At 37.4% G+C, this 27,505-nt stretch overlaps 2 protein-coding genes across 46 annotated transcripts in view; one reads left to right on the plus strand and one right to left on the minus strand.

The window, feature by feature from the left end:
* LOC149420200 (putative inorganic phosphate cotransporter) overlaps positions 1–27,505 on the plus strand; it is a 416,275-nt gene that overhangs the window by 103,762 nt on the left and 285,008 nt on the right. The gene's annotated exons all lie outside the window — the stretch shown is intronic.
* Positions 9,486–27,505, minus strand: part of Mhc (myosin heavy chain) — a 31,792-nt gene continuing 13,772 nt past the window's right edge. For 7 of the 45 annotated variants that reach the window (XM_089636462.1, XM_089636474.1, XM_089636476.1 and 4 more), the window contains exons 9-26: positions 27,185–27,322; positions 26,554–26,823; positions 25,643–25,813; positions 22,402–22,581; positions 21,963–22,113; positions 21,330–21,388; positions 19,799–19,886; positions 19,513–19,630; positions 18,440–18,557; positions 17,044–17,180; positions 16,697–16,823; positions 15,666–15,875; positions 13,686–14,572; positions 13,187–13,265; positions 12,493–12,738; positions 11,481–12,410; positions 10,488–11,393; positions 9,486–10,069 (exon numbers count right to left, since the gene is read on the minus strand). In XM_089636462.1, the coding sequence (XP_089492588.1) occupies positions 9,986–10,069; positions 10,488–11,393; positions 11,481–12,410; positions 12,493–12,738; positions 13,187–13,265; positions 13,686–14,572; positions 15,666–15,875; positions 16,697–16,823; positions 17,044–17,180; positions 18,440–18,557; positions 19,513–19,630; positions 19,799–19,886; positions 21,330–21,388; positions 21,963–22,113; positions 22,402–22,581; positions 25,643–25,813; positions 26,554–26,823; positions 27,185–27,322 (4,899 nt within the window). In that variant the 3' untranslated portion in view covers positions 9,486–9,985. Of the gene's footprint in view, positions 10,070–10,352; positions 10,399–10,487; positions 11,394–11,480; positions 12,411–12,492; positions 12,739–13,186; positions 13,266–13,685; positions 14,573–15,665; positions 15,876–16,696; positions 16,824–17,043; positions 17,181–17,563; positions 17,682–18,205; positions 18,324–18,439; positions 18,558–19,512; positions 19,631–19,798; positions 19,887–20,891; positions 20,945–21,329; positions 21,389–21,962; positions 22,114–22,401; positions 22,582–24,419; positions 24,591–25,023; positions 25,195–25,642; positions 25,814–26,553; positions 26,824–27,184; positions 27,323–27,505 lie in introns of all 45 variants that reach the window. The other 38 variants (XM_089636507.1, XM_089636503.1, XM_089636498.1 and 35 more) reach the window with 15 other exon arrangements.

Here is a 27,505-nt window from a genome sequence, read left to right on the forward strand (position 1 = left end):
AAGGTCTCAGGTCTCTCTAGCACAGATTATTTATTTTTCCAAGGGGCAGGACCAACCTACCAATGATCATGCCTTTGGGGAGAATAACTACTTTGTTAAATCACATTTCTTCTGTGATTGACATTTTCAATTTGAACCAAAGAGAATTTAAGACGGCAATAAGCATACTATTTAACAAATCTGGTTAATCAGATAGTATTGATGTACTTACCCGTGCAAATAAATGTATGTACTTACTTAATTTATAAACTGTAATTTATAAACTGTTATTTGTGAAATGTAAATGGATTTTACTGTTTTTCACAATAAATCAATAAATCAATAAATAAATCAAATCGTAGTGTCAGTGTCTTCATAGTTAGAAGCATAAACTAAACATTGTTAGAAAGAGAAAACACAAAGCTTTATATTCAAATGAAAAAATTAATCACATAATAATTCAAATGTACGCCTCAATGAAACCAGAAGTTTCGACCGCAATTTCAAAAAAAAATATGAAACTTTTTTGTTATTTACTTTTTTGTTATATTTTAAATATATTTGTTTAATAAAATGTGTGTAATTTTAGGTCAGTGTTTATACAAAAACACGTAACGTGAGCCATTTTCGAAACCATTTCGTATTTGATTTCTAATTTTGAATATTTCAAAAATTATAACTATTTTTTTTTTTCTAATAATAAAATTTGAAAGCGCATTTAATCACATTTTAAAAACAGTTTTTTAGTTTTCAGACACATTCATAAATATCAATTTTATTTGGATTTTATTGATAAGCGGAAATACACACAAATTCACCAAAATTTCTGACAGCATCTTTATGATATACAGGGTTTTCCAATAAGAGGTGTTATTTTGATATTCAATCGTAAAAGATCAATGGTTTCGTTGCTTGTGTGGCACGTAGCGCCGTCTTGTTGAAAGTAAACGTTGTCCTGATCAATACCATTCAATTCCGGCCATAAAAAAATCATTAATCATCTCTCAATAGTGCAATCCATTCACCGTAACTGTTGCTCAAGTCTCATTTTCAAAAAAGTAAGGTCCAATGACTCCGCCGGACCATACACCGCACCAAACAGTCAAACATTGAGGATAGAGAGGCTTTTCAACAATAACTCTTGGGTTTTCCGAGCCCCAGATGCGACAATTTTGCTTGTTGACGAAGCCACCGAGGTGGAAATGGGCCTCATCACTCAAGATGATTTATATTTGATTCACTCAAGTGAATTTTAATAATTTCAATGCATTGTTGAAGCGTGTATCGTTCCATTTTTATTAATGGCGTAGTTTCTACTTGTCAAATGTCAAAAAATGACAGCTTCAAAAGTAACATCTACCGAAATAGCGGGCTAATCAAAATAACACCTCTTATTGGAAAACCTTGTACTAACTGACGTGTACCCGGCGTTTCTCGGGGTTGGCAATGATTTGAAGTAAAGATTTGATGTTGTGAATTCAAGGATAAATATTGACTTTTGTCTGCTTTTTATAAATATAATATGCATATAATAATATAGATTAACCTTCCGGAAGAAATTCTCTAAATGATAGTGTAAACCCGACCAAAACCTATTGCGTAGTTTAGAAGAATTAAACTCATAAAAAGACAGACAAGGATAGCAACCTTATTTTAAACTGTTTAGAGATAACATTTAAAATGCCAGAGACCTGAAGGGTTAATTTAAATCAGCGACATCAGTTTTCTTTCAAATCTGTATAGATCGTACTACTAGGAAGAATCTGTTCAATGCATTGTATATTATTATCTCACCAACCGCCATATTAAATTTAGCAATTCGCGAATCTAAACACAAAACCAAAATGGCCAAACATTCATGCCCAAAGAATCTGAGTTTGTATATTATTTTGTAAGTGGTGTGGGCGCTTTGGGGTGAGTAATAAGCAGAAACATATGTTATAATACCTTTGATATGGTTTTAACTAGGTCAGCCCCCGTTAAATAAACATCTACGATCGAATATGATTTGATTCATTTATCCATCAAACGGATGTCGGAACCGGTGCAAAATATTTTTACTTTTTTACGTTATAATTTTTTTTTTCGTTTTACAACTGAATCTAGATGGAATAGTTCTAACATCAGATGAAGAATTAAGCAATCACGTACTTATTGTTTTTGTAAATACTTCTGAGGCAAGGGGTTGGTACCACTTACAAAAACTTCATAAATATTCTATTTTCTTATCGTAGGTAAGTTCACACTTGTAATATGTATATATTTTTAAATGATTCAAATTTTCACCAAAAATACACTTACACGAACACTTTGGAGCGGCGGTACCACGCGCCACTCCAGACTGCCGCGCAGAATAATGAAGTCCGAAATTAAGGCGATGCACTACGTAGTAATGCAAAATCATGTGTTTTTGGTTTGAAAATTTCGTCGCCTAGAAATGTTTTAGATGCTTTAATTAAATACTGCGAGTAGAATACATCTAGGCCTTTAAAATAATCGAATATTTTTTAGATAAGTCTTTTTATAAGCCCAGAAAAAAATAATGTATAAGGCCTATGAAAACTGCTTAAAAGTTCAAAATCTCCTGCGTATGAACCCATTTTCGGTTATGATTTTATTGTATAATGTGGCAAATTAAGTTATTTATAAAAAGATTGAAAAAAAATTAAAAATTTATGCCTGAACATCCACAAAATAAAATAAAAGGCACTTTTTGGCCATGTATTTTTCTTGCATAAATCAAAATAGGCGGATGGTGTTAAGCGGGAATTTAAACCTTATCGCCATCTACGTAAGGGTTGTTATTGATAGCGGCTCAATTTAAAATATTACACGACGTAGTGCATCGCCTTAAGGTAACGGTTAACAGCACAGTCCATTGTGAGAATTTGTATCTTATTAAAATTCGACTTTAAAAATGATCCGAAATTCGTTTTTATATTATTTTTCAGCAAATAATATTAATTGCTTTTATGTTTACCGAATTCATTCATTTTGGTGAAGACAAAACATTAACTCCTTTTTTAAATATATCTATGTATATAATGATATTTTCCTTGTGATTTGAACGACACAGTCAATTAAAACACAATTGAGTTTCTCTGTAAGGAAAGAAGAGGTTTATTTTGTTAATCTCACAAGATTTACATAAAGAAAAGAATTCAGTAACAAAACATTACCTGTAAGGAAAGAAACGACATTTAATGTTATTAATTGTTATGTCAATTCCTTAATCACAATTACAAATTATTGAAATTATTCCCATCAATCTGCTTTGTCACAACCCATAGATTATTTTTACTATGTCTTAAACCATAGATTACGAAATATTGATTCGACTGTGTAGGTACTGTGGCGCACATCCAGCCAGTGACAGTCCACGACACACACAGCCAAAATGACGAGACAAGCTTGGCATTAAAGAAAATTATATTTTTCTTTACATGTATTTGAATTTCAATTTTTTTCGGTAATGAATGAGTGCAAATCTTGGAAGTTGAAAATAACCCACTTCCCGACTTCCGATCGAGCTGAAACTCGGCAGATGGACTCGTTGTCAATCACACGGCAGTCCCACGTCCTAACTATTTCTTACAAATTAAGAGGAAGCTACAAGTCAAAAATTTGTATATTCTTGGTATACCTTATATTGAAGATAATAGTCATTAAAATCGCTTGACAAACGGAGTCTAGAAACGTTCGATTTCAAGCACAAAACTGGTTTTTATTTATTTTGTAAATAATTTTATAAGAAAGCAAAAAAGTTAATCAAGTGAAACTGTCACAGATAATCCTTTACGCGTTCATACATTTCTATTGAAAAAATGTTTTTTTTAGTAGTTTACATATATATTTTTTATTGAGTAATTAATTTTTTTATATGTATTCTACTCAAGCGAAACGATAGAGAAACCTTCAATTTATCTAAAAGATATTTTTTGTATTCATAATGTACACTAGGGTGTATCGATTTTGAACTTTTTTTTGTTTTCAAATTCCAAGTTGAAAAAAAGTTGCTACTAGGTACCACAACTTACCACAAAAAGTTTTGGATTTTTTAAAAAATGTTTAGGTTTCCCGCACAAGGCCTAAAGTTTTAATTTTTTTCAAAAAAATCAAATTTTTTTAAAATTTAAAAAAATAAAATCGTAACTTTTGTGTTTATTCCAAGTTAAAAAAACATTATTATAAGGGCATAAAAATAAGTAAGAAACAATTTTTTTTTATAAAAAATGGATTCTAGGTCTCCCGCACAAGTCCTAAAGTTTGTTAATTTTGATGAAATTTCGTAATTTTGTGTACATATATGAACCATGTTTTTTTTAAAGTTTAAACCACCTGAATTAAAGGTTATAACAATTGAAAATATAGAAAAGTACAATTAATTCAGGTGGTTTAAACTTTAAAAAAACATGGTTCATATATGTACACAAAATTACGAAATTTTATCAAAATTAACAAACTTTAGGACTTGTGCGGGAGACCTAAAATCCATTTTTTATAAAAAAAAAATCGTTTCTTACTTATTTTTATGCCCTTATATTACTGTTTTTTTAACTTGGAATAAACACAAAAGTTACGATTTTATTTTTTTAAATTTAAAAAAAAATTTAATATTTTTGAAAAAAATTAAAACTTTAGGCCTTGTGCGGGAGACCTAAACATTTTAAAAAAAATCCAAAACTTTTTGTGGTAAGTTGTGGTATCTAGTAGCAACTTTATTTTAACTTGGAATTTGAAAACAAAAAAAAGTTCAAAATCGATACACCCTAATGTACACCAATTCGTTATAAAGATTAATCAAAATAGTGATTTAACATTAAGCTTCGCCGTAACACGGTAACCTTTAAAAATAATAAGAACAAGCCTTTACAAATATAATATTACAAAGTAAGTTATATTAACAATTGCTAATTAAAAATACGAAAAAGTGCACAATATCCATTAACAAATGTTAACAAATAATTTTTAGAGAGTAGAAGGTAAATTCAATTAATTCTAAAATGTTATTAAACAGAAAAGTGAGAGATTACATAATGTATGAAGGAAGTATGTAAAGGTTGTTGTTTTTATAGGAAAACAGCTTTCAATTTTCTACTAAAGGTACCTCAATCAAAAATTAAATCGGAATCCTTCAGGTTTTGATTTCGATTAAACAATTCACACATTCTTCAGATTGGATCACTTACACCGGCTTAAGTGGAATAAGTCGAAAACCTGGTTGTTCTGGTGGTATTTTAAAGTGAATTAGTTTAGAGTAAGTCAGGAAAGTCGATAACGTTATTGCAGACTTAGGTTGTTAATGCATTTAGCTCCAAAGTACAATCCTCAGTCAATCCAAAAAATAGTTTTAAAAGACATTTAAAAATAAATATATTACAGTAAAAAACTTTGTTATTAATTGCAAGAATCTTCGAAAAGGTCATCTTAAATTTAACGGAAGACAAGCTCAATACAGAGGACTCTCGAGTGGGCTTCAAAGCTGGATGCTCTACTGATACAGCCATATATAGCATGAAACAATAGAATACTATAAAGCCAGAAAAACAACGGTGTACGCATGCTTCCTAGACTTAAGCAAAGCCTTTGACAGGGTTTGTCATAATGCGTTGTGGAAAAAACTGACCGAACGACAAGTTCCACCACAAATTGTTAATATATTGAGAACATGGTACAACCAACAGGAAAACTTTGTCAGATGGAATGAAAGCCTATCAGAAGCAGACAAATTAAAGTGCGGCGTTAGACAAGGAGGCTCAATGTCCCCAGTGCTTTTCAACGTGTATATGGATGAACTTAGTAAAGCACTAAATACGACAAGAATCGGGTGCCATATTGCCGGGGTATGTATGAACAATATTAGCTATGCAGACGACATGGTCATACTAGCTCCATCGATAAGAGCGATGAGAAAACTTCTGGCAATATGCGAAGCTTACGTTGATAGTCTCGGGCTGATGTACAATGCTAAAAAGTCATCCCTGCTGATATTTAAAGAAAATACTGGTCCCACTGTCATTCCACCCATACGTCTCTGCGGGGCCAACCTGACAATTTGCAGCGAAATCAAATATTTGGGGCATGTCATCACCGATGACCTAAATGATAAAAAAGACATAGAACGTCAAAGAAGAGTACTGAGTGTGCGAGCTAACATGCTTGCCAGGAGATTCAACAAATGCAGTCCTCCGGTGAAGAAGCAACTTTTCCAAACATGTTTTATGAGCTTCTACACTAGCGAGCTATGGACGACATACACACGAGGCGTCATGAACACACTCCGAGTACAGTACAACCACGCATACAGAGCCCTATTTGGCCTCCCCTGGCGATGCAGCGCCTCACAGATGTTCACCGAAGGAGGGGTGCATGGGTTCGCTGCTTTGATGCGCCACAGAATAGCCGGGACGAGTCAGCGCTACCAGATATCGGACAAAACTCTTGTCCAGGCCGTTGCCCAGTGGCAGGGAGCGCCTCTACACCAGAGATGGAGAATTTCACTCAAGCCACCATAAAGTCCTAATGTGCTCATCAATGTATTGATTATTTTTATTTATTTCTTTATTCATTTTATTTTTATGTATTAACTTGAATGTAAACTTTTATGGCAGGCAGAGCATTGCACACACCGCTCTGTCCAGCTGAAATAAACATTATTATTATTATTTACTGGTTTACTTTTTTCTTTTAATATATAGGTGGGAATATTTGGTGGTGATCATGATCCACCCCATGAGCAACCGCCACTGTCCAATCTAGTGGAATTCATATCAAAGCTTATTGCGATACAAACTAATTTTAACAGCCACCTAAAACAAAGTCAGAAAGCTAAGATTAGCGCTGTGGGTGTTTAGCACCGAAGATGTGTTTATACTGCTTTGTGTTGCTCCTAGTATTCTGCTTCTGAAACGTTTACGGCAGCAAAAAAATTGGAAAATTTCTGGACTACAAAATGAATATATCTTATACTCTACAAGTACCTATACAAACACATTGTTAGAAGTACTACAGGAAAACTATTGATAAAAGTGTATTACAAAAATCATGAATTGTATTAATTCTTTGACTGACTGTAAGAACCGATTTTAAGATCACATTTTAAGTTCGGATTGTAAGATCAAATTGTAAGATCAGATTGTAAGATTGGATTGTAAGATCAGACTGTAAAATGAGATTGTAAGATCGGATTGTAAGATCAGATTGTAAGATCAGATTGTAATAGTAAATTTTAAAGGAGATCCATTATTTTTTTTATGATACTAACTCATGTTTACCCGACTTTGCTCGGGGACATTTATTCGATTCCGTTTCTGCTTTCAGTTCAGAGCTCGAGTGTCCACCACTTCTTCTACCATTCTAAATACTCCTGGCACTAATTTGAAATTTGAAATTTTTAAATTTTCAGTGAAATCAGTCCTGTAGTTTTTGAATCTATAGGACACAAATAAAGAAATATTTATTTGTATACATACAGGGTGCGCCAGAGAAACTTACTTATTTGAAAAAATTTCCGACCGTTGAGTTGGGCAAGTAGAGGGGCGGGAGGGGGCGCATCTGGAGGAGGACGTCCCCAAGTTTGTTTCCCATTCTCGTCAGTTGCCATTATGCTGTGGTCTAGAGAGCAGCGGGCATGAATTTGCTGCGACAACATTTCCCCAACCGCCTCATCTCTCTCCGAGACGATCTCCCATGGCCGGCGCGCTCTCCGGATTTGACTCCATGTGATTTTTTTTATGGGGTTATTTGAAATCCCTTGTTTATGTCGATTGACCACGGACCATAGATCACCTGGAGAACAACATTCCTGATGCTATTGTCAATATTCCGATTGATATGCTGAGAAGAGTGGACGAAAACTTCAAAAAACGACTTAACCAGTTTATGCGCGATGAGGGTCGCCATTTAAAAGATGTAATTTTTAAGACAGAATGAAAAAAAACTTGGTACATTGCATTTTCAAATAAAAAAAGAATTACAACAATAACTACAGTGCTTTTGTTTTTATTAAACTTTCAAATAAGTAAGTTTCTCTGGCGCACCCTGTATATAGATTGATAAGTAGGTATCTACCTACACATTTTGTAACAATAATAATTATTGTGTGGGTGTCTAGCTTTAGTAAGTAGGTACCCGACTTCGCCGAGGATGTGGAATTTATGGTGATATTATTAATATGCCTAAATAAAAAAATCTTCAAAATATTTTTTTTTGGTAAAAAGGATAATTAGAAGTTCGTTATACAATGTTGAAGGTGCGTGTCGCGATAAATATCGAGCGTCCACGGAAACCCGGTACCGTTAGCTGTGTACGGGAAGTAAAGCGCCCATAAGGTGATTTTGCACAAAAACGGCGCTATACAAATCATCCAATTATTATTATTATTATTATTAAAGCCCCACGGAAAATAAATGTGGATATCTTGGTATTTAGATTAATAATACGTCAAGTAACTTTAATAACATGTCCAGTATTAATTTTACTGTAAATACAGAGCTAATCATAGATAAATATTTGTTTCCATGCAAGAGCACTGGTCGAAGCTAGTGGGATTGGAACGCTATCAATAGAGGAATGTTGTGAAACGCGAAGGAATTAAGGAAGGGGACGGGATGGGAATAGCAAGCTATTTGGATATGGTTTCGAAACAATTGATTTTAAGCAACATTTGGATGCTGAGGAATGGTCTCTCACCATCACGATGGGTCCTGTGGTCCTGTTCATTCTGAATCCAACTTCTTGTGATTTAACCGCATTACCATGAAAATAAGTACCATTGACGAAATAAAGAGTACCTCAAGGTTCATACTTTGATCTAGGCAGATTAGATACATAAATAATCTGGAGTAGGATTTAGAGTAATAGAGGATTAGGAGTATATTTGTATTCCTATTTGTTTTGTCGAATTCGTAACGAAACTTTTTTGAAAGCTTGCAGTTAAATTAAATATCAACATATGTGTATATTTTTTTATGGCATACTACATATTTTACCCCCTATCGGGGTATGTTGTGAGACTGAAGGTAGTGGGGAGGGTAAGGAGACAGAGAGAGGAAGGTTGGAAAGTGACTATTCAGATATGGTCACCAAACACGGCTTAAGCCATTTCAAGCAATGTTTCAATTCTGAATGGTGGTCTTACATCAGGGCGATACTGAGAGTATCTTCCACAAAGAGGCAAATATAAATATAAAGACGGAGACAAAATATAAATATATTATGATTTAAAATAGACCAAATTTGTTTAACTAAGATATCACGAGGCCTATTTCATTTTTAAGGTGGGTGGTTTTCTGTATCAGTAGTCAAAACCAAGTAATTTAGGAAAAGGTAGGATCTGTTTCTAAGGTTAACATTTCTGTGTTTCATCTCTCATATGTTTCTCTTTCAACAGAAGAGTTTAGACTATAAGCTTTTGAAAGTGCAATATGTGCACAAACTATTTATCAATTTAGAATTCAATTGAATCGGGTATTATAGTATTTGGGGTGATAAATAAAATTCCGTGGTATTATTTATGATAACGATATCAATTTGTTTATTGATGCGTGAAAGAAGCCATGTTTATAATGTAAGTCACACATACTTAAATGGTAATGTTGGGTGGGATTGAGCCAGATTGGGGTGGCGGTGATGGGGAAATTTGGTTGATGGGTGTGTCTCTTAGTACTGCTATCACCAACCACTTTCCAATCCAGCAGAATCCCTGAACCTTAATTACACCTGTCAACCTGTCACGTTTTACTCGTGTATGATAAATACATGTTTCAACAGAAAAAAAATATTTATAAAATAATAAATTGTATATAAATTAACATTAAAGTATTAAATAAATTAACCGTTCGACAAGATCTAAAAACCCAGGCATCCCTCTTGATTTGTTCACATACTTCACATATTGTCGTTTTGTTGTAAAATAAGGCTTATTTTATTATTAATCTTGTTCTGTACAAAGCCTCGGTTTTTGATGTAATAAATATTAAATAGTATAAATGTTGAGTCAGATGTCTTAGAAGTCAATTTCGGGGTTTAGGTCGAACCTGGGTGGAAATGCCAAGCCATCCAGCTGGGGACGTGCTCCATGTCGTTGAGGCTGGAATGTTAAATAAATATATTAGTTATCTTGTATTCACAGATTTGCATTAGAAGCTAAGCACTGATGTAGCAAACTGAACTCAGATGGTTTGACATGCTCGGACGGAGGATCTGTTGGTTGGTGAACAAGGAAGAACATGTATCTATCACTATAAAAACACACGGACAATATTGTAAAAACATGACACCACATGATCTGCTTGTATGTTGGACAGCTTTTTGTGTTTTGACAAAATATGTATCTCAATCCCAAGGCAAAAGTGTCATTTGAAATGACTTACAACTGTGATTGGGTTAATCCAAGGCAAGAAGTCCGCGCTTGGAAGGCTAAAGGTCCAACAAGAAAAACATAATTTATTTTCAGTTGATTAATTAGTATTCGATGGCAACAAGTGAAAACCATTAGTGTATCTTACCGCTGGGCTTGCTCCTCGGGCGGCAGATCCGGCGCGTCCCTTCGCACGGAACTTGCTGATTGCCTGTTCAGCCAGGTCGGCTCTCTCCTCGGCCTCTTCCAGCTCTTGTTGTGCCTTGCGGAATTTGGCAAGGTTAAGAGCGGCGATCTCTTCGGCTTCCTCGATCTGCCTCTTGTAGGTCTTAATCTTCTGCTGCAGTTTGTCGACGAGGTCTTGCATGCGCTCGTGGTTCTTGCGGTCTTCTTCGGCCTGGAAGCTCAACTCCTTAATACGGCGTTCTGATTTACGGAGGTTCTTCTGGGCATCGGCGTGTCTCCTCTGTTCACCGTCCAATTCATTTTCAAGTTCTCGGACGCGCTGTTCCAACTTCTGGATGGCCTTCTTTCCTCCCTTAAGGGCATTAGCTTCGGCTTCATCTAACCTAACTTGGAGCTCCTTAATCTGGGTTTCGAGGGCTTTCCTGAGTTTCTCTTGGGTCTGGGCGTGGTCTTGTTCCGCTCGGAGCTCATCAGCCAATCTTGCAGCATCAACCATCGCCTTCTTGGCCTTCTCTTCGGAGTTCTTGGCCTCATTCAGAAGCTCATCAAGATCGGAGTGGAGGGTCTGGAGTTCAGCCTCGAGTTTCCTCTTGGCAGCGGATACTGAAGCGTTCTGGGCGGCAAGTTCATTGAGCTGTTCATGGGCATCTCCCAATTCCTGCTCAGCCTGGCGACGACCACGATCGGCCTGTTCCAGGAGGGTGCGAGACTCTTCGAGCTCGTTCTGGAGGGCGTTGGCACGACGTTCAGAGATGCCAAGCTGTTCCCTGGCATCATCGCGGGCACGCTGTTCTTCCTCAAGGGCGGTCTGGACGTCCTTGAGCTGTTGCTGGTAGCGTTTGATATTCTTCTGGGCTTCAGCGTTGGCCTAAATGAAAAATATTATTTCATTAGTTTGCTTTCGATTATATCGTGGATCAAGATACACATTTTTTAAATTAAATTACTATATTACCTTGTTGGCGTGGTCGAGGGCGATCTCAAGCTCGTTGATGTCAGCCTCCAACTTCTTCTTCATGCGCAGCGCCTCAGCCTTGCCCTTGGCTTCGGCTTCAAGGGATGCTTGCATTGAGTCCAATGCGCGCTGGTGGTTCTTGCGTGTGTTTTCGAACTCTTCTTCCTTCTCCTGGATTCTGCGGTCAATTTCCTGGCGAACCTGGGACAGCTCCAATTGAGAGCGGAGAACCTTGTTCTCTTCCTGTTCAAGTGCTGCTTCAGCTTCCTCGAGAGCGGCCTGGAGTTCATCCTTCTCGGCTTCAAGGCGCTTCCTGGCCTTCTCGATCTCGTGAATGTTGCGTCCACCCTCACCGATCTGGTCGAGCAAGTCCTTAACTTCATCAGCCAAGTTCTTGTTCTCACGACGGACAGATTCGAGTTGTTCCTGTCCTTCTTCGTAAGCTCCCTTAAGACGGAACAGCTCGGTGGAGTAGTTGCGGCACTCCTTTTGGCTAGCATCAAGCTCAGCAGCCAAGTCATCAACCTTGAGTTTCCATTCTCCGATGATCTTGTCGAATGCCTTCTGCTTCTTCTCGGCGGCGTTGGCAATAGCGGTAGCGCGGTCAACTTCCAGGGAAAGGTCCTCGACTTCAGTAGCCAGGCGCTGCTTGGTCTTCTCAAGAGCCAGGCACTTAACGTTGAGGGATTCGATGGTCTCTTCAGCCTCAGCCAGACGAGCTTGCAGCTTCCTCTTGGCTTCCTCGAGCTCTTCAGAGCGAGCCAGACCTTCTGACTCGTACTTGGAGCGCCAGATTTGGGCTTCAGCGTTGGCCTTGCTGAGTTGGCGTTGGATATCAGCCTTGCCTTCGGCTTCCTCTTCCACTTGCTCGCGGATGTTGTCCAGGTCATGTTCCAAATTGCGGAACTTGCCAAGTAGGGTTGCGCGTTCCTAAAATAAATCAATTCATTAACAACTGGTTCAACGCTAACAGTGAATAATATTGTGTAAATGTGGTATATCTTCAGCTTACCCTTCCTTCCTCATCAGCCAGCCTCTTGGTATCTTCGAGTTGGGTGGTGAGGGAAACCTTGATCTTGGAAAGCTGGGACACCTGTGACTCAGCTTCCTCCAATTGACGGAGGAGGTCAGAGTTCTCAATGGACAGCTTCTTCTTGGCAGCATCGAAGTCATTCAAAGTACGGTTGGTTTCATCCAACTTGCCTTGGACTTCGTTCAGTTGGTGCTGGAGCTGCTTGGCGATCTTTTCTTGGGCGGCCTACGTTTGAAAAATAACATTTAGGTTGTTGTTCTTAAATAATTTAATTGATTGCAAATATTTTATTGGAGGCAAACCATTTATTTTAGTGTAGTAATATGACGAACGAACACAAATATTTATAATTTTAGTTTTTAAACATTCCACTCTGTTAAGTATTTATTAAATTGGTGTTTTTTTTAATTATTAATTCAGGAATATAATAAGTTATGAGGTTGACATAATGTTAACGTATTAATAAGGATTCAGCATGTCGGTATTAGTGCAAACACGGTTGTAAAAGAAAAATATTTTTTTACATGAAATGATGAAATTGTTATGAAATTAATGACAAATTGTTGAATGAAGTGGCGTATTGGTAGTTGTAGCAGGTAAGATCTATTTGCGTAAAAAGCTGAAAAAAGGCGGCGCTTTGTTAGGCTGCTAAACTTGTTGGAGTCGAGTGTACCTTCTCGTTTGATAAGTGATCAATTCCGGCACGAACATCGTTGAGTTCACCGAAGTATTGAGCGCGTTCCTTTTCAGCCCTAGAGACAAATGAATAGTTTATAAACTAAGTGTATTTGTATTTATTGTTGTGCATGGTGTGTGAAACGCTGGAAATGCGAATGCTATCTTGCGAGTTAAATGGACCAATAGGTACTGAAAGGAAGAAACATACAACATGTATTTTGTGTAGAACTACAACACTACTTGTCGACAGGTTTATATCGTCCTAGAAACCTTGTTACGTGCAACATTCAGAGGACTAGGGTCATGGCATGCCCTACAAGGGCTTTCAGTTTACCTTCTCTCTGGCCAACTGATCGACTGCAGCACGAGTCTGGTTTAATTCATTGTGACAAGAAGCGCGGTCATGTTCAGCCCTAAATTTAAACAGCAATTTAAATTTATGATAAGTCTGATTATCAATAATAAATAATGTTCAGCGTTTAAAATGTACTTACTTGGCCTTAAGTTTGTTGAGCTGGTCGACCTGTTCTCCCATCTCGGCAACAGAGTCATTGTGCTTCTTGCGGAGATTGGCGAGGGTTCCCTCGTGCTGGATGTTGGATTCTTCCAAGTCGCGACGGAGCTTGCTCAGCTCAGCCTCGCGTTTCTTGTTCAGCTCGATCTGGGCAGAGGTGGCGCCACCGGCTTCCTCCAGACGCTCACCCAACTCCTCCAGTTCGCGAGCCAAATCAGCACGCTGCTTCTCAGCCTTGGCACGAGCTTGACGTTCAGATTCAACTTCCTCTTCCAATTCTTCGATGCGGGCCTGGAGTTCCTTGATTTGTTTCTGGAGCTTGGAGACGAGGGACTGTTCATCCTCGAGCTTGGCGGTCAGGGAAGAGATTTCCTTGTCCTTGCGCTGGATGGTCTGTTCGAGTTCCTTTTTGTTGCGTTCGAGGTCGGATACGGCTTCCTGGGTAAGTTTCAGGTCACCTTCTACCTTCCTCTTGGACTTCTCAACATCTCCGCGCAGCTTCTTCTCGCGTTCCAGAGAGTCTTCCAACTCATCCAAAGTCTGCTCGAGCTTGGCCTTAACCTTGTTCAGGTGGTTGACCTTATCCTCGGAAGCCTGGAGCTCTTCAGACTGCTTCTGGCCAGATTCTCCCTGGAGCTTCTTCTCCTTGTTCAGCTTGTTGATGAGCTCATCCTGGTGGGCGATCTCATCATTCAAGTTGCGGATCTGGTGATCTTTGGTAGCCTTATCTTGCTCGGACTTCTGGACGGATAATTCCAAGTCCTCGACGTCCTTCTTCAGCCCGGAGATCTCCTGTTCGAGCTTCTTCTTGCCTTGGAAGAGCTGGTTGCGGGCATCTTCTTCCTGGGTGAGGCGTTCCTGGGTGTCCTGTATACAAACAATAAAATGTAAGTAAAAACGAAATAGAACTAATAACTGAACAGGTATTTGAGGATATTAGTCTGTTTTTAAAAGCTAACAGAACGGTGTCCGGGAATGATACCCACCCACGAGTGTAGGTAAATAGCTCACGGGCTATAAACATCTCACGGCGCACACCTTTAAGGAACGCTTAAAGCGCTCTTCATTTTTTATGTAAGTAAATCGTATCAAAAAATATATTTTGGCCGGGAGCCAAGATTCACACTTTTATATATTTGCATGACACATAGATTTATCGTCGCGATAAATAGGGATCATGTGGGCCAAACTATGCCGGCCTATTAAATAAGGCACGTTTAAAAGAATATTTAGCTGCGCGATGAAATGATGACACACTAAAGTGAAGACTGATGGTGTTCTTGTGGGAAGCTCAGTATCCCTATTCCCGGCTCCACAAATAACCCAGCCTTCATTTTCTTAGTATTTATACTACATTTACTCAACATCTTAAATTGCACCAGAACTAGAGCTAAACAAACTTTAATTTCACGTTCGTTACATTTCAAACGATGATTTATGTTAAGAAGCCGAGAAGCAAATATACTCGAAATCACGTTAAATGTATCTGTTTTATCTATTCCCGACAACACACATAAACAATGTTTTCTCAAAGCTTACTTTGAATTATTTTTGTTTATCTTTCTGGTATTATGGAGCAGAAACGCTTCCAATTCACCAGTAGTGTAATGTAATTGTAAGTGTAATTAATAAATAATAATTAGGGAAATTCTCAATTTTCTTGAAATATTTCTGTTATATTCATGAAAATTCCATCCAGGTTCACATTCCCCCCTAAATTTGTGGAAAAATTCTAACTTATTCGTGGTTCAAATTTAATATATTTTAATGAAATTTATTTCCGCTATGTGCAATCTAAAATTTTCAACAAATTGCACTATTAATTTCACTTCATTTAGCTTTTTGTGCCGAGGGCTTTTCTGACTTACAAGCTTGTTTAACACGCAATTCTTTGATCATTCACTGATATTTTGTCCTAGTTTTCAAAATGTAATTTAAATTATTTGGTTGTAGTACTTACACGGAGCTGGGAGTCCAGGTCGTTCTTCTGGGCGGTGAGCTTGGCAGACTTCTCCTGGAATTCAGACAGAGATCCCTTCTCTCCCTCGAGGCAAGCGAGGAGATCTGTCTTCTCTTGGAGCAGCTTGCTGTTGAGGACCTCAAGTTCCTTGCGGAGCTTCTCCTCACGCTCGAAGGCTTCCTGAGCCTTGGTTGCCTTCTCTTCCAGTTTCTGCAAGTATTCAACTTTTTGATTGTAATCCATTTCAGCGACAGTCGCCATCGTGACAATATGTCACACACCAAATATATTAAATGATTCTACACCCGATGATGAGTTTAAATTATAATTTGTAATTTGAATTCGATCGTCCGCGATGCTAGCGGGATTCGTTTCGATAATCGAAGTGCAAAGGGTGGAAGGCCGGAGAGGCCGATGTTGATGTCGCGAAGACCGCGGAGCGAGCACTGCCCGATGGAGATGACTGGCGATGGACCGCCGGAGCCCGCCCACGCCGCGTTCCATGACTGGAGCCCCCCCGGCAGCTTTCCCCTCCCCCCTGCCGCCCGTCCACCGAGCCACCCACGCATCTGCACCCCCTCCCTCCGCTCTGGATTCCGTTCAGAATATAGGCAAATTAATTTCCACTCCGATGTGACGAGTGAGATGACTGCGAGATTTATATCAAATTGGCCGAGGCGTGCGGAAAACTCCAGAGAGCGGCGTCCAAAATAGCCGACAGGTATTGCTTGCGGGCATGCTTCTGCCTAAAAGTGGGCACGGTGTTGCGGATCAAATCGCGCGGCACAGGTGATGGCTCTGGCTTGTCAGCCGACAGATTTAGCCCACCCGTTACCGGCTCGGATACACATCATAACCAGCGCTTGCAATATTATACGCCTGCAGCGCCTTGCTCTACCCATTAATCACGCGATGCAAAAATAAAACCAGGAATTTAATGCGCGACTCATAAAGACTCGCAAAAATACGACTTTTTTCATCCTTGAACCGAGTACGGATTATGATTCAACGGAATGGTGAATAATACTTACGGCAATTTCATCCTCGACGCGGGTGACGTTGAGCAGAGGCTTGACCTTCTGCCACAACTTCCACCAGGGCCAGGTGCGGAGCTGGAGGTACTTGCGCAAGTTGCGCTGTACCACTTGCAAGGCCAACCTACAAATAGCAGAATCGTCAGTGTTTCCCTAGTCACCAGAAGTCATATTACAAGCATACTCCTACCACTGAGAACTCCATTACAACAACTCTTTCTCTAAAACACACTCAGTTCCAAAAGGTCCTTCTGTTACACTTCTGTCCTTGGTTTTCTGAGTAAGATGGTTGCTTAGAACGGTTCTAAGAATGGTATAGTATGTAAGTAGAGATAGTGTGTTACCTCTGGTCTTGCAGCTTCTTGAACTCCTTACGGGACAGGTAACCTCTGATGTATGACTGCAGCCAGGACACGATCTTAGACAGGCGCTCGTCACGCAACTCCTCCATCTGACCCAGGACTCCGGCACGGAAGAACACCTATTTCGCACATCGCACAATTAGTTCACCCCCATTTGAGTTGATATTTTCAAATACTTCATTGCATGCATATTTCAATATTGAATTACACACTAAACCAACCTCATTTGGAAGGCGAACTTAATATTATGCGTTTAGTATTTAAGGGGGATAAGTTTAATTTGTTATGCAGTTACTATTAACGTGCAGACATAAATTTATCTCTAATAATGGTATGAAAACTGATTAAAATATACTGGGCATTCATATGGTGGACAATATTGTATAATGTATTACTAAAATAATGTACTACATAAGCAGAAAGGAGGGTGGAAGGAGTATTAGAAACAAAACACTCTAATTCAAAGAGAAGAGAACTGTTAGCGGTAGTGAGTCATTTCTACCTTTGTTTTTCCCAATCTGAAGGACTCGGCGTCAAGGCCGGTGTGATCCAAAATTTTCTCGGAGGCCTTTTCAGGTGAAATTGGCTCTTTTAAATCTCTTATGCACAGAATTTTGTATCTGCGTTGAGCATCAGGGAAAAAGGCATTAGTAAATTAAACATTCTTATTATCAGTAACCAATTAACATTAACAGGTACCTTCGTATATTATTACGGGGTGATAAATGTTTACCTTACTTTCACACAACACTCGGGTAGGGGACTATTTTCTAATCGGGACGAAACACAGGTTTTATTCAAACATTACTTCGGGTCAGATGAAGAATTCCGATACATAACAATGGTTAAAAACAAATACCACGAAAAATAATGCCTTAGTACCTAATCTACTAATCTGTAATGAAAACACTCCAAGTCAGCTAATTTCGTTAATGGAATGGTTGAATGTTGTGAATTCATACAGATATACCGTAATACAAATGGGGCTTTGATAGTCTTAATACAAAGCTCTTTGGTTAATAGTTTGAATGGTCGATCTCTGGTCAAGGCTACCGTTTCTAAAATACTGGTTATTTACGATTGGAACTCTGGTTAAGGGTAAAGGGGTAAACAGGTAATCTGTGTCTTTGACTAAAACACATGCCTTGGTGTGACCGAGACGGTACGACTCGGCGTCCAAGCCTGTAGAGTCCAGAATGATTTCCGCACACTTTTTAGGGTCCGATTCCTTGCTCACGGCTTGGGGAGCGAGGATTTTGTATCTACATAAAAGGCAACGAGCAACACATAGTCAACCAAAGTACAAATAGCTGCAGCTAAACACGGAGGACATATAGGAGAATTTGCTTTGCTTCTTTTACACTACTACTAGACATGCCTTGGTGTGACCGAGACGGTATGTGTCGGCATCCAACCCTGTGGTGTCCAAAACGATTTCCGCACACTTTTTAGGGTCCGATTCCTTGTTCACGGCTTGGGGAGCCAGGATTTTGTATCTACATAGGATAACGAGCAATAGGATGAAATATTATCACACTTATACATGATACATTCTAAACAAGAAACTCCAGTAGGTTCTAAGTATTGTGTGTACTGTGGTAACAACATGCCTACAGGTGAAAACCAATTATTGTGGAGGTGAAAGTGGACGTAATATCAAATAAATAACAGATACTTTCTTGGGGAGGGAGCAACATACCAAAGATAAACACGATTTCATTCATGACCATGACCAATGTTCGTGATGTTCAGGCATTTTATACGGAAGGGGTCACACTGGAATCTTGATGCTCTAACATGTTCTATTTAAGGAATGACAGTCCTTCATGGGCTGGTTTCACTAAACTGTGATATTTATATAAATAGTTTGAATGGGGTCTATGAATATACTGATGAAGGTAAACTCCAACAATTCAGATCTACTCATTCAGTCTTGCCTTTGTATGGCCAATACGGTAACTCTCTGGATCCAAAGCAACTGATTCTAAGCACTTGGCTGCAGCAATCTTTGGCTCTTTCTCGGCAGTCATGATGGCTGGCGCAAGAATCATGTAACTGTTTTTTGAACACAAAAACAGTTTAATATTTGAACTGAGAGATGTATCTTATCTATATAGACGACCAAGTCAATTACTAAAAACGCAACATACTTAAAAGTTAAAAAGCGAAAAAAAGTTTTAAACATTGTTTGAACTCGACGAGGTTTGAATATTATTTGAACATCAAAAGAGATAAAAGAGAGCAAAATTAAAAGGAAGAAGAATATGAACAGCTGCACCACATCAAGGTAAATATTAAAGTCTATTTCAGTTTCGATTGAAGAATACCTATTTTAAATATTTAAACATAAACCAAGACACGAAAAAAATATTTAAGTATGCTCCGTAGAAAAGTCATTAACTTGTTCTCAATGTATAAAAGTAGTGTGTTGTTGCTACAGTGAAATCTTACCGGAGCTTGAAGTCGGGGTAGACCATCCTGTTGGGGAAACCTTTACGGCAAATACGGATACCTTCAAGCACACCGTTACAGGTCAGCTGGTGCATGACAAGATGAGAGTCAATGAGACCTGGAACGAGAAATATAGTCAGTTTCTGACAGGTCGACTCTGTCTCGGTGAGACCTGATCAAGTTGACCCCCGGGCTGGAGTCATCTGATGATTTTTGATTGTTTGTGGTCTTCATCAGAATAAAAATTTTATGATTAGAAATGATCATGAAAGTTTGATGTACTCACCAGGCTGCTTCAACTCGTTGGGAATGATGCAACGCACGAAGTGAGGTTGGGTAGACCTCAGGGTGGCCATCAGGTTGTTAAGTTGTTCCTGTGGGAATTAAAAATGCATTAGATTTCTGAATTTCGTCCAAATTTTTATTCATAATAACATTTTAATTTGTGAAAAATACGCAATCGCTTTAATTTTTCACAAAAATAATATAATATGAATAATTTTAGTATGTAGCAAAACTGCAAACGTTAATATGTTCACAAAACTTCTCGATAGATGTAGAATACATACATTTCTCGTTTTATTGTCTTTTATAAAACGTGAATATTTCCCAGTGAAGCAATTAGAAATAAAGTAGTTTCTATATCTCTCCGAAGTCACATCAAATTACTTACTATGAATGAGGTGATTCTGAGGTCCACACATACAAACATCTGTTTGCTGGTGGTCAAGTCGAAAAAATGGTGTCCAATGAGTTGTACGCATGTTGTACGTTATTTTACATGATTGTTAATAAATTGTCCCAATTAGACCATGATTGGTCTTTTCGGATGGTTCCTTCTTGTTGAAAGATAAAAAGGAATGAATTATGTTTTCCAGATTTTGTATGGAGTTTTCTTGTGATAACATAAAATAAAAAGATGATTTCTGGTAATAACAGTGTGGTAGAACAAAAATTAAATAAAAGTGCAAAATCTCTTGTGTGTTTCTCAGGTCGAAAATTGGTTTTCTAAATGTGCAAAATTCCTTTCTACAACAAAACCCAAACATTTTGACATGCATAAATACTATGTCTTACAAATCTAAACGTTAAAAATACTAAGCATTACACCATAACTACTTATCAAATAATCCCATTGTACCCAATTTGTAATAATTTTTAATGACTCTGAGAATCAACACATGCACCACTACTTAGTCACTTTGTCAGTACTTAGTTATTTGATGGTCAATACCATAAATTCAACATATATAGGAGGAGGATGTTATGATTCGATTAAGTTCATGACTCCAATTCCAGATTGGTTGCTTCGGGTAACCATGAACTGATCACAAGAGGACTGCAAACTGGATGCTGAAATACTATATCAATGTACTGACCTTGTAGGCTGAAGATACAGTAGCAAAACCGCCACCCTTCTTACCACGTCCACCTAAACAAAGATAGCAGAGAACATAGAAAGAGAGCTAAACTTTGTTGGGATAACTCCATTACTTTACCGTTGGTGATTGTAGATGGGTCGGATGATATATATGCGCGTGGGTTAGAGAGCTTTACAATGAAAATTAGACGTTGATAGGCAGACTGATTCAAGAGAAATTAAGGAAGAAAGAGGTGAAGGTAAAGGTATATTTAAATGTTATTAAGAAGCAAATTAACAGTTCCGCGATTGGACAGAAAGGTTTGAGACAGATCATAGGACAATAAGGTAGATATAGAAAAAGCCAAGCTTTGGTATATCCGATCTTCCTCTTCCAAGAGGAATGTGTGCGTGACCCAGTCCTTAAAATGGCCAGCAAATAATAAGGAGCAATAACCTTGTACAAGGATGATACGGTCTGGAAAGCAGATCCCTTGGCACGCTTAGCGGTCGAACCTAAGTCATCAGGGTACAATGTTAGATTTAGTCGAGATAGACGAGAAGAGGGAATATTTTTTAACGTTAACCAAAAACTTTTAAAATCTTATTTGGCGTAACGATTGTATTCATAATATTATTATAAAAGTAGAAAATATGTATTGAATTTTTTTTCAATTTTAATATTTACTATAAAGGGAATTAGGATAATAATATAAAGTTTATGTACGTAAACTTAATATTGATGAATTTTGGTTCATTCAGCCATTTGTCACATTTTAGGCTTTCTATGAATTCATGGTAGTGATAATGAAACAAGTGTAGTATTCTAATAATAAATTGTATAACTAAGTATTTTGATGAAAGATTTTTTTTTTAAATTAAGAAGTTCTACAAAATATCTCCCACTTCAACATTTCAAGATGAGGTGAAGAGACTAGTTAAGTAAGTAAAAGTTTAGAAAGTGTAATTTGCAAAGATCAATAATCTGATCAGAGACCGTTTGATTTGAATTGATGATGACTGGAAAAGACTGGAAAGAACGATTTGATACTTCGTCATCTGTGGTCTATAAAGAGAAGGAGTCGCATACCCTTCTCGGCGGCGCCACCACCGGACTGTCCGGGGTGATCAGCAAAGATCTCCACCACCAACTTGTTGCTTCCCTTCTTGAACTGGTCGACAACAGTGTCGTTCAAGGGATCCTTGTTCTTCTCTAGCCATCCGGCGATGTTGTAGCCGACCTGGGAATATAACCAACACTCGATGAACATAACATTACAAACAACTTTCAATTTTACTAATTTCCTGCAAAAGTGATCAAAAAAATACCAAAACTGTTAATTATTGATATATTTTTTTTAAATTTTTTTTTTATGTGAACAACTTTGAAAAGGCTTATTTTGTAATTGGAATAGGTAAGAATTTTTTTAAAGTAATAATGAATTTGTTTACATCAATTTAAAGAAAGCTTTTACTTGATAAGATCAATATTGAACAACAATAAATGATAAGTGTAAAACAATTCTTACGTTTCCGGCGTAGTGACCAATGGCGAAGTTAGCAGCCTGGCAACCGGGCTTCGGGGGCTTGGGCTTCAAGTATGGAGCAGACTTGCCCAAGTGGTTGTTGTTCAACTTCTCTACAAAAGTACTGTCCGTGGCTTTGGGGAACATAGACTCTTCCTCAAGGATGGACAAGATACCCATGGGCTAGAGGGAACATAAAGGTGGTTATAATTTCTGCTCCGGGGCTGTAAGTTCTAAAAAAGTTATGTAACACACATCTGATTGTACTATTTTATTTTGTATTTTTCAAGAGCAAATTTACTATTTTATCTAATAAAGATAAAATTAATCAATTAAAATTTTAATAAGAGCATGTATAATTCAAATGATAAAAAACATGAATTTAAAAACTTCATAAAAAGGGTAAGTTTGATAAAACAATTACTACATATTAATTTCTACTCAAAAAAGAAATAAAACTTGTAAACCGTCATTTTTTTAAATAAATTAACAATAGGTTACTGTTGTTTTTCAATAATTAATTAGTTTGGACAGAGATGACATAATTTAATTTCTTTTTTATAAAATTCTGAACTACGTATTTACGTAACTATTGCAAGTCACCAATAATTGCAAATCCACCAAAAAACATGCTTATACACGACAATTTTACATCACGATTTAGTGAAAAATTCTTTTAAAACAATATTTCGTTAAGTTGATATTTCGTGAAATTTATGCCTCAAGAAATTTTATTTCAAATAAAATATGACAATGCGCAAAGAAGCTGAACATTTTCTTGATGGATTCAGAATTAAAGATTTTGGCCAATACAGAGCGTTCTAGAGAACATCTCAAAATTTGCTAAGTGCAAAGCAAAACATACCTTTATCAGCAATGCAGTAGAAGATCATTTATCAGCGGGGTATCATTTTCAATGCTAGTTCGAGCATTTGTTACATTTATGTACATAGAACATGCAACATTTGATGATTGGATAAATAGAAGCGTCATGATTAGGCTCAGTCGACTGGTTTCAGTATTCTATTTAGTTTAGGGCCGGACTGGACAAATTCAGAACGTAATAAACCAACCCGGTATTTACTAAAAATTTCGACCGATTAAAACCGCCTCTAATTTGACAGAAAAAATGTAAATTAAAGGTTAACAGTCCAACCCCAGGTATAAATTAAGGCGAGCGTTGAATAAGATACGAATTAAGAGCTTTATACATTTTTTCGGATATTATATTAATTCTACCATTTGATAAGTTAATATATACTTCTACAAACTGTTCTTTAATAATTATTGCATAAAACTGCTATTTTCATTCGATTAATTGAATTTTAATCGTAAAAAATCGCATACTTTTCATGTATTTTATTAAATCTAAGAAAATTTGTTAAACTGATTCCAAGGTACGATTAATCTGCCCTAAATGCAGTTTCGTGAGTGCTCTACTCTGGCAAGGGTTATGAGTTGATTAAAGTTATATTTTCCAGTTTGAATACCTTTTCAATTAAGTCTATTGTCGGTTGTAGGTCCAGGCCAAAATCAATAAATTTCCAAGCGATCCCTTCTCGTTCGTACTCCTCTTGTTCCAGCACGAACATGAAGTGATTGAAATATTGTTGCAGTTTTTCGTTTGTGAAATTCACGCAAAGCTGATTAAAACCGTTCAACTGGCCGCCCGAACAGATAAGGGAACAATAACAAACAATAACACAAAACACATAGAAGAAGAAGTATGAAGAAACACAAAGAGTATGGAGGAGTAATTAGTGGAAACACGGTGAGATTATGACGATACCATCGAGGCTATCGCCCCCTGGATGGGAGAAAACACTGAAGGAAACAAACATAAAACACAACAAATATATTGCATTATTTTGAATTCGAGATCTCAGTGTTCAACAAATTGTCAATACGTCTCAGTATTTAACATAATTGATTAATTTAGCAAATAGCTTTGAATTGAATGATGAAATCTCGAGAACAAAAGCTAGAAGGCGGAGCCTTGTCATATCATGGCCGCCAACTACCTTTTCAATAAGGTCAATGCAATTTTGGAGATCCATTCCAAAATCAATGAAAGTCCATTCAATGCCCTCGCGCTTGTACTCTTCTTGCTCAAGCACGAACATGTGGTGGTTGAAGAACTGCTGCAACTTCTCGTTGGTGAAGTTAATGCAGAGCTGCTCGAAACCGTTGTACTGCAGGAAGTAATGGTGGGACAGTCACAGTTAGTTCAATTTCCTTCAACGGGTTGTTTGTGGCATATTAGGTCATTAATTAGGAGTACTTGGCAGAAACGATGTTTCGTACTGCAATGAGGAGTTATGATTAAAACACAGGTTAAAATATAAAATGACACCCAAATATATGAGTGTTGGTATGAAAGAACACGATGTAGTCTGCTAAATAAAATAACAGATGGGGTAACGAGGATAAATAGGACGAGACGACGTAGAAAGGGTGTGATGGACGTGACAAAACGACAACGTGAATAAACATATAATAATATTAACGTAACAGGACATTTAACGACGCCACAAGGTGATTGGTGTAACCAAACCTTCACCGACGTTAACTTAGGACTGCAGACGCATGAAGAGCTTGGTATGTCTACTCAATAGAAACAATTACCTTCTCAATCAAGTCAATGCAAGCGAGCAAGTCCATTCCGAAATCAATGAAAGCCCAATTAATTCCCTCTTTCTTGTACTCTTCCTGCTCGAGGACGAACATGTGATGGTTGAAGAACTGTTGCAACTTTTCATTGGTAAAGTTGATGCAAAGCTGCTCGAAGCCATTGTACTGTACGATGTGGAGATTTATAAAGAAAAAAGATTCATTTTTCAATTATTTTCAAATATGAGAGTGACTTTCTTAATAAAAATGTGGTTTGTGTGGTTTAATTTGATGTTTTCTGTATATTTCAGTTTTTTTAAATGTTTTTGTTTTATGTGCATGTGTAATGTGTCTCAGGAATGTAGGTACATAGCTCCAATTAATTCATTATTGGAGTGGTTTCTATTGCTACGCCCGTCATATAGTTTTCATTTGACAGGTATGTTGTGATGAGAAGCTTTTGTTTATATAATTTTCAATGACCTTACTGCGTTGATAATCTGAAGACTCCTCTGGATCGCTGTTCGCCTACACAAATCGCTTTGATTTCTGTTTCACGTTCATATTAATTAAAATAAACAGGGTTAGTTGGTTTTTTTTGGTTTAGGCACCGTTGTCCGTCTGTCGGGGGTACCTTTTCGATGAGATCAATGCAAGCCAGCAAGTCCATTCCGAAATCGATGAAGGCCCACACGATTCCCTCCCTAGTGTACTCTTCTTGTTCCAAGACGAACATGTGATGGTTGAAAAACTGCTGCAGTTTCTCGTTGGTGAAATTAATGCAAAGTTGCTCGAAACCGTTGTACTAAAATATTATGGAATAAGAGATTAATTGGTACTCGTTTCCTGTAATAGTTATATTATTTGTTATTCCGATGTTCGCTAAAGTTAGCAGTATGATCACATTTATTATCCGACTTCCTTATCGACCAACTATCAAAATCAATTTCATATTGGGTTCTGAAAGTTTTTTGCTAGTAAGGATGGATATGGTTATAGTAATAGCATATGTACGGTACAGTACAGTATAGAAGAGTATAGTACAGTATTAGAATGGTAATAGTATGTGAAAGTTTTTCAACACACATTGAGTTCTTAAAACTCTTAAATATGTCGCTCCCGTTTCTGCTTCTGTGAAATTTTTCGTGTGAAAAAGAAATACATTTGCTCATAAACAAGTTCAACAATTTATTGAATTGGTATTTTTATAAATCTGTTGCCAACGTATTTCGGTAAGAAAATCTTTAAAACCATTTTTATCGAATTTGTGATTTAAAAAAAACCAGTTCAATTTATACAATTAGATAAAGATTCAATTTCGAAAAATATGAAATATAGAACCACCAATTGGAAATATTGAATTATGATTAAGCTTTGTGGTATCCAAATAATGTTTTTGTAATAAGGATTCTTGTTTAGGTGAAGCCTTAACATCAATTGGCCTGAAATGATTTTAAGAAAACAATTACTGATTCGATTGTCTTCAGACCACAGCGAAAAAACTAAAGTCAAATTCAAGTTCGGATAAAACCAAATTGTACTCACGTCGAAGATTTCGAATCCAGCAATATCAAGCACACCGATGAAGTGCTGCCTCTTCTGCTTGGTGTCTAGTGTCTCGTTACACTTCTTTACCAGCCACTTGAACAACCTGTCGAAGATACCCTTGCAGAGGGCACCGACGGAGTTGGAGACCTGGTCCTTGTTACGTCCCTGGGTCACGAACTCGTTACCGACCTTGATGCGGGGCTTCAACAAGTTCTTGTACAAGTCCTGGCAATCGACTCCCAAAAGCTTGGCAACACGCTCTCCCTCCTGCAAGAAAAATATGGTATTAGTTCGTTTATCACAGCGCTTAGATTTTAATTACGTATTATTTCGTAGTGCTTTCACACAAACTCCGTAAGTAATTAATTATTAAACTTGAGCTTTTATCACCGCAAATTTGTGATGGAATAATAATACAAAACTCTGTGGTCATGGTTTCCTCAGGGATCATTTAGGAAGCTTGTACTAAAAAAATAAGTATTTAATGTGCCGTAAAACTGAATGGGACATCAAAATGAAAGTTATTAGAAAAAACTAGATAAATGTAGTCAACGAGTAGATTTGAGTAAGGCAATATTACCGGTGGAATTTCGTTTGATGAAAGTTATGAAAATTGACAAGTGTTTACCTCTGTGCCATCAGCTTCAGCCTGTTCTTCGCGACCCCTCTGCTTGAACTTCATGCCTCCCATGTGCATGACGGTGGCGGTGATCTTGTAGATATCATCCTTTTCTTCTTGGGTGAAACCCAGGACGTCGAAAGCTTGCTACATCCCCACAAAATAACAACGTAAGTACAAATGCAACAAATTACGAACGAATTACAGAAACATATTTTTTGATTCTAAACTTTTACAGGGATTTTAATTTACGACTTATTAAATTTTAATTTAAAACTATTTTAAATTACGATAATTCCAAGTTTGAATATAAGAACAATAATAACTACA

This window comes from Hesperophylax consimilis, chromosome 10, assembly GCF_061612785.1.
Source record: "Hesperophylax consimilis isolate HC1 chromosome 10, BYU_Hcon_1.0, whole genome shotgun sequence".
Lineage (NCBI taxonomy): Eukaryota > Metazoa > Arthropoda > Insecta > Trichoptera > Limnephilidae > Hesperophylax > Hesperophylax consimilis.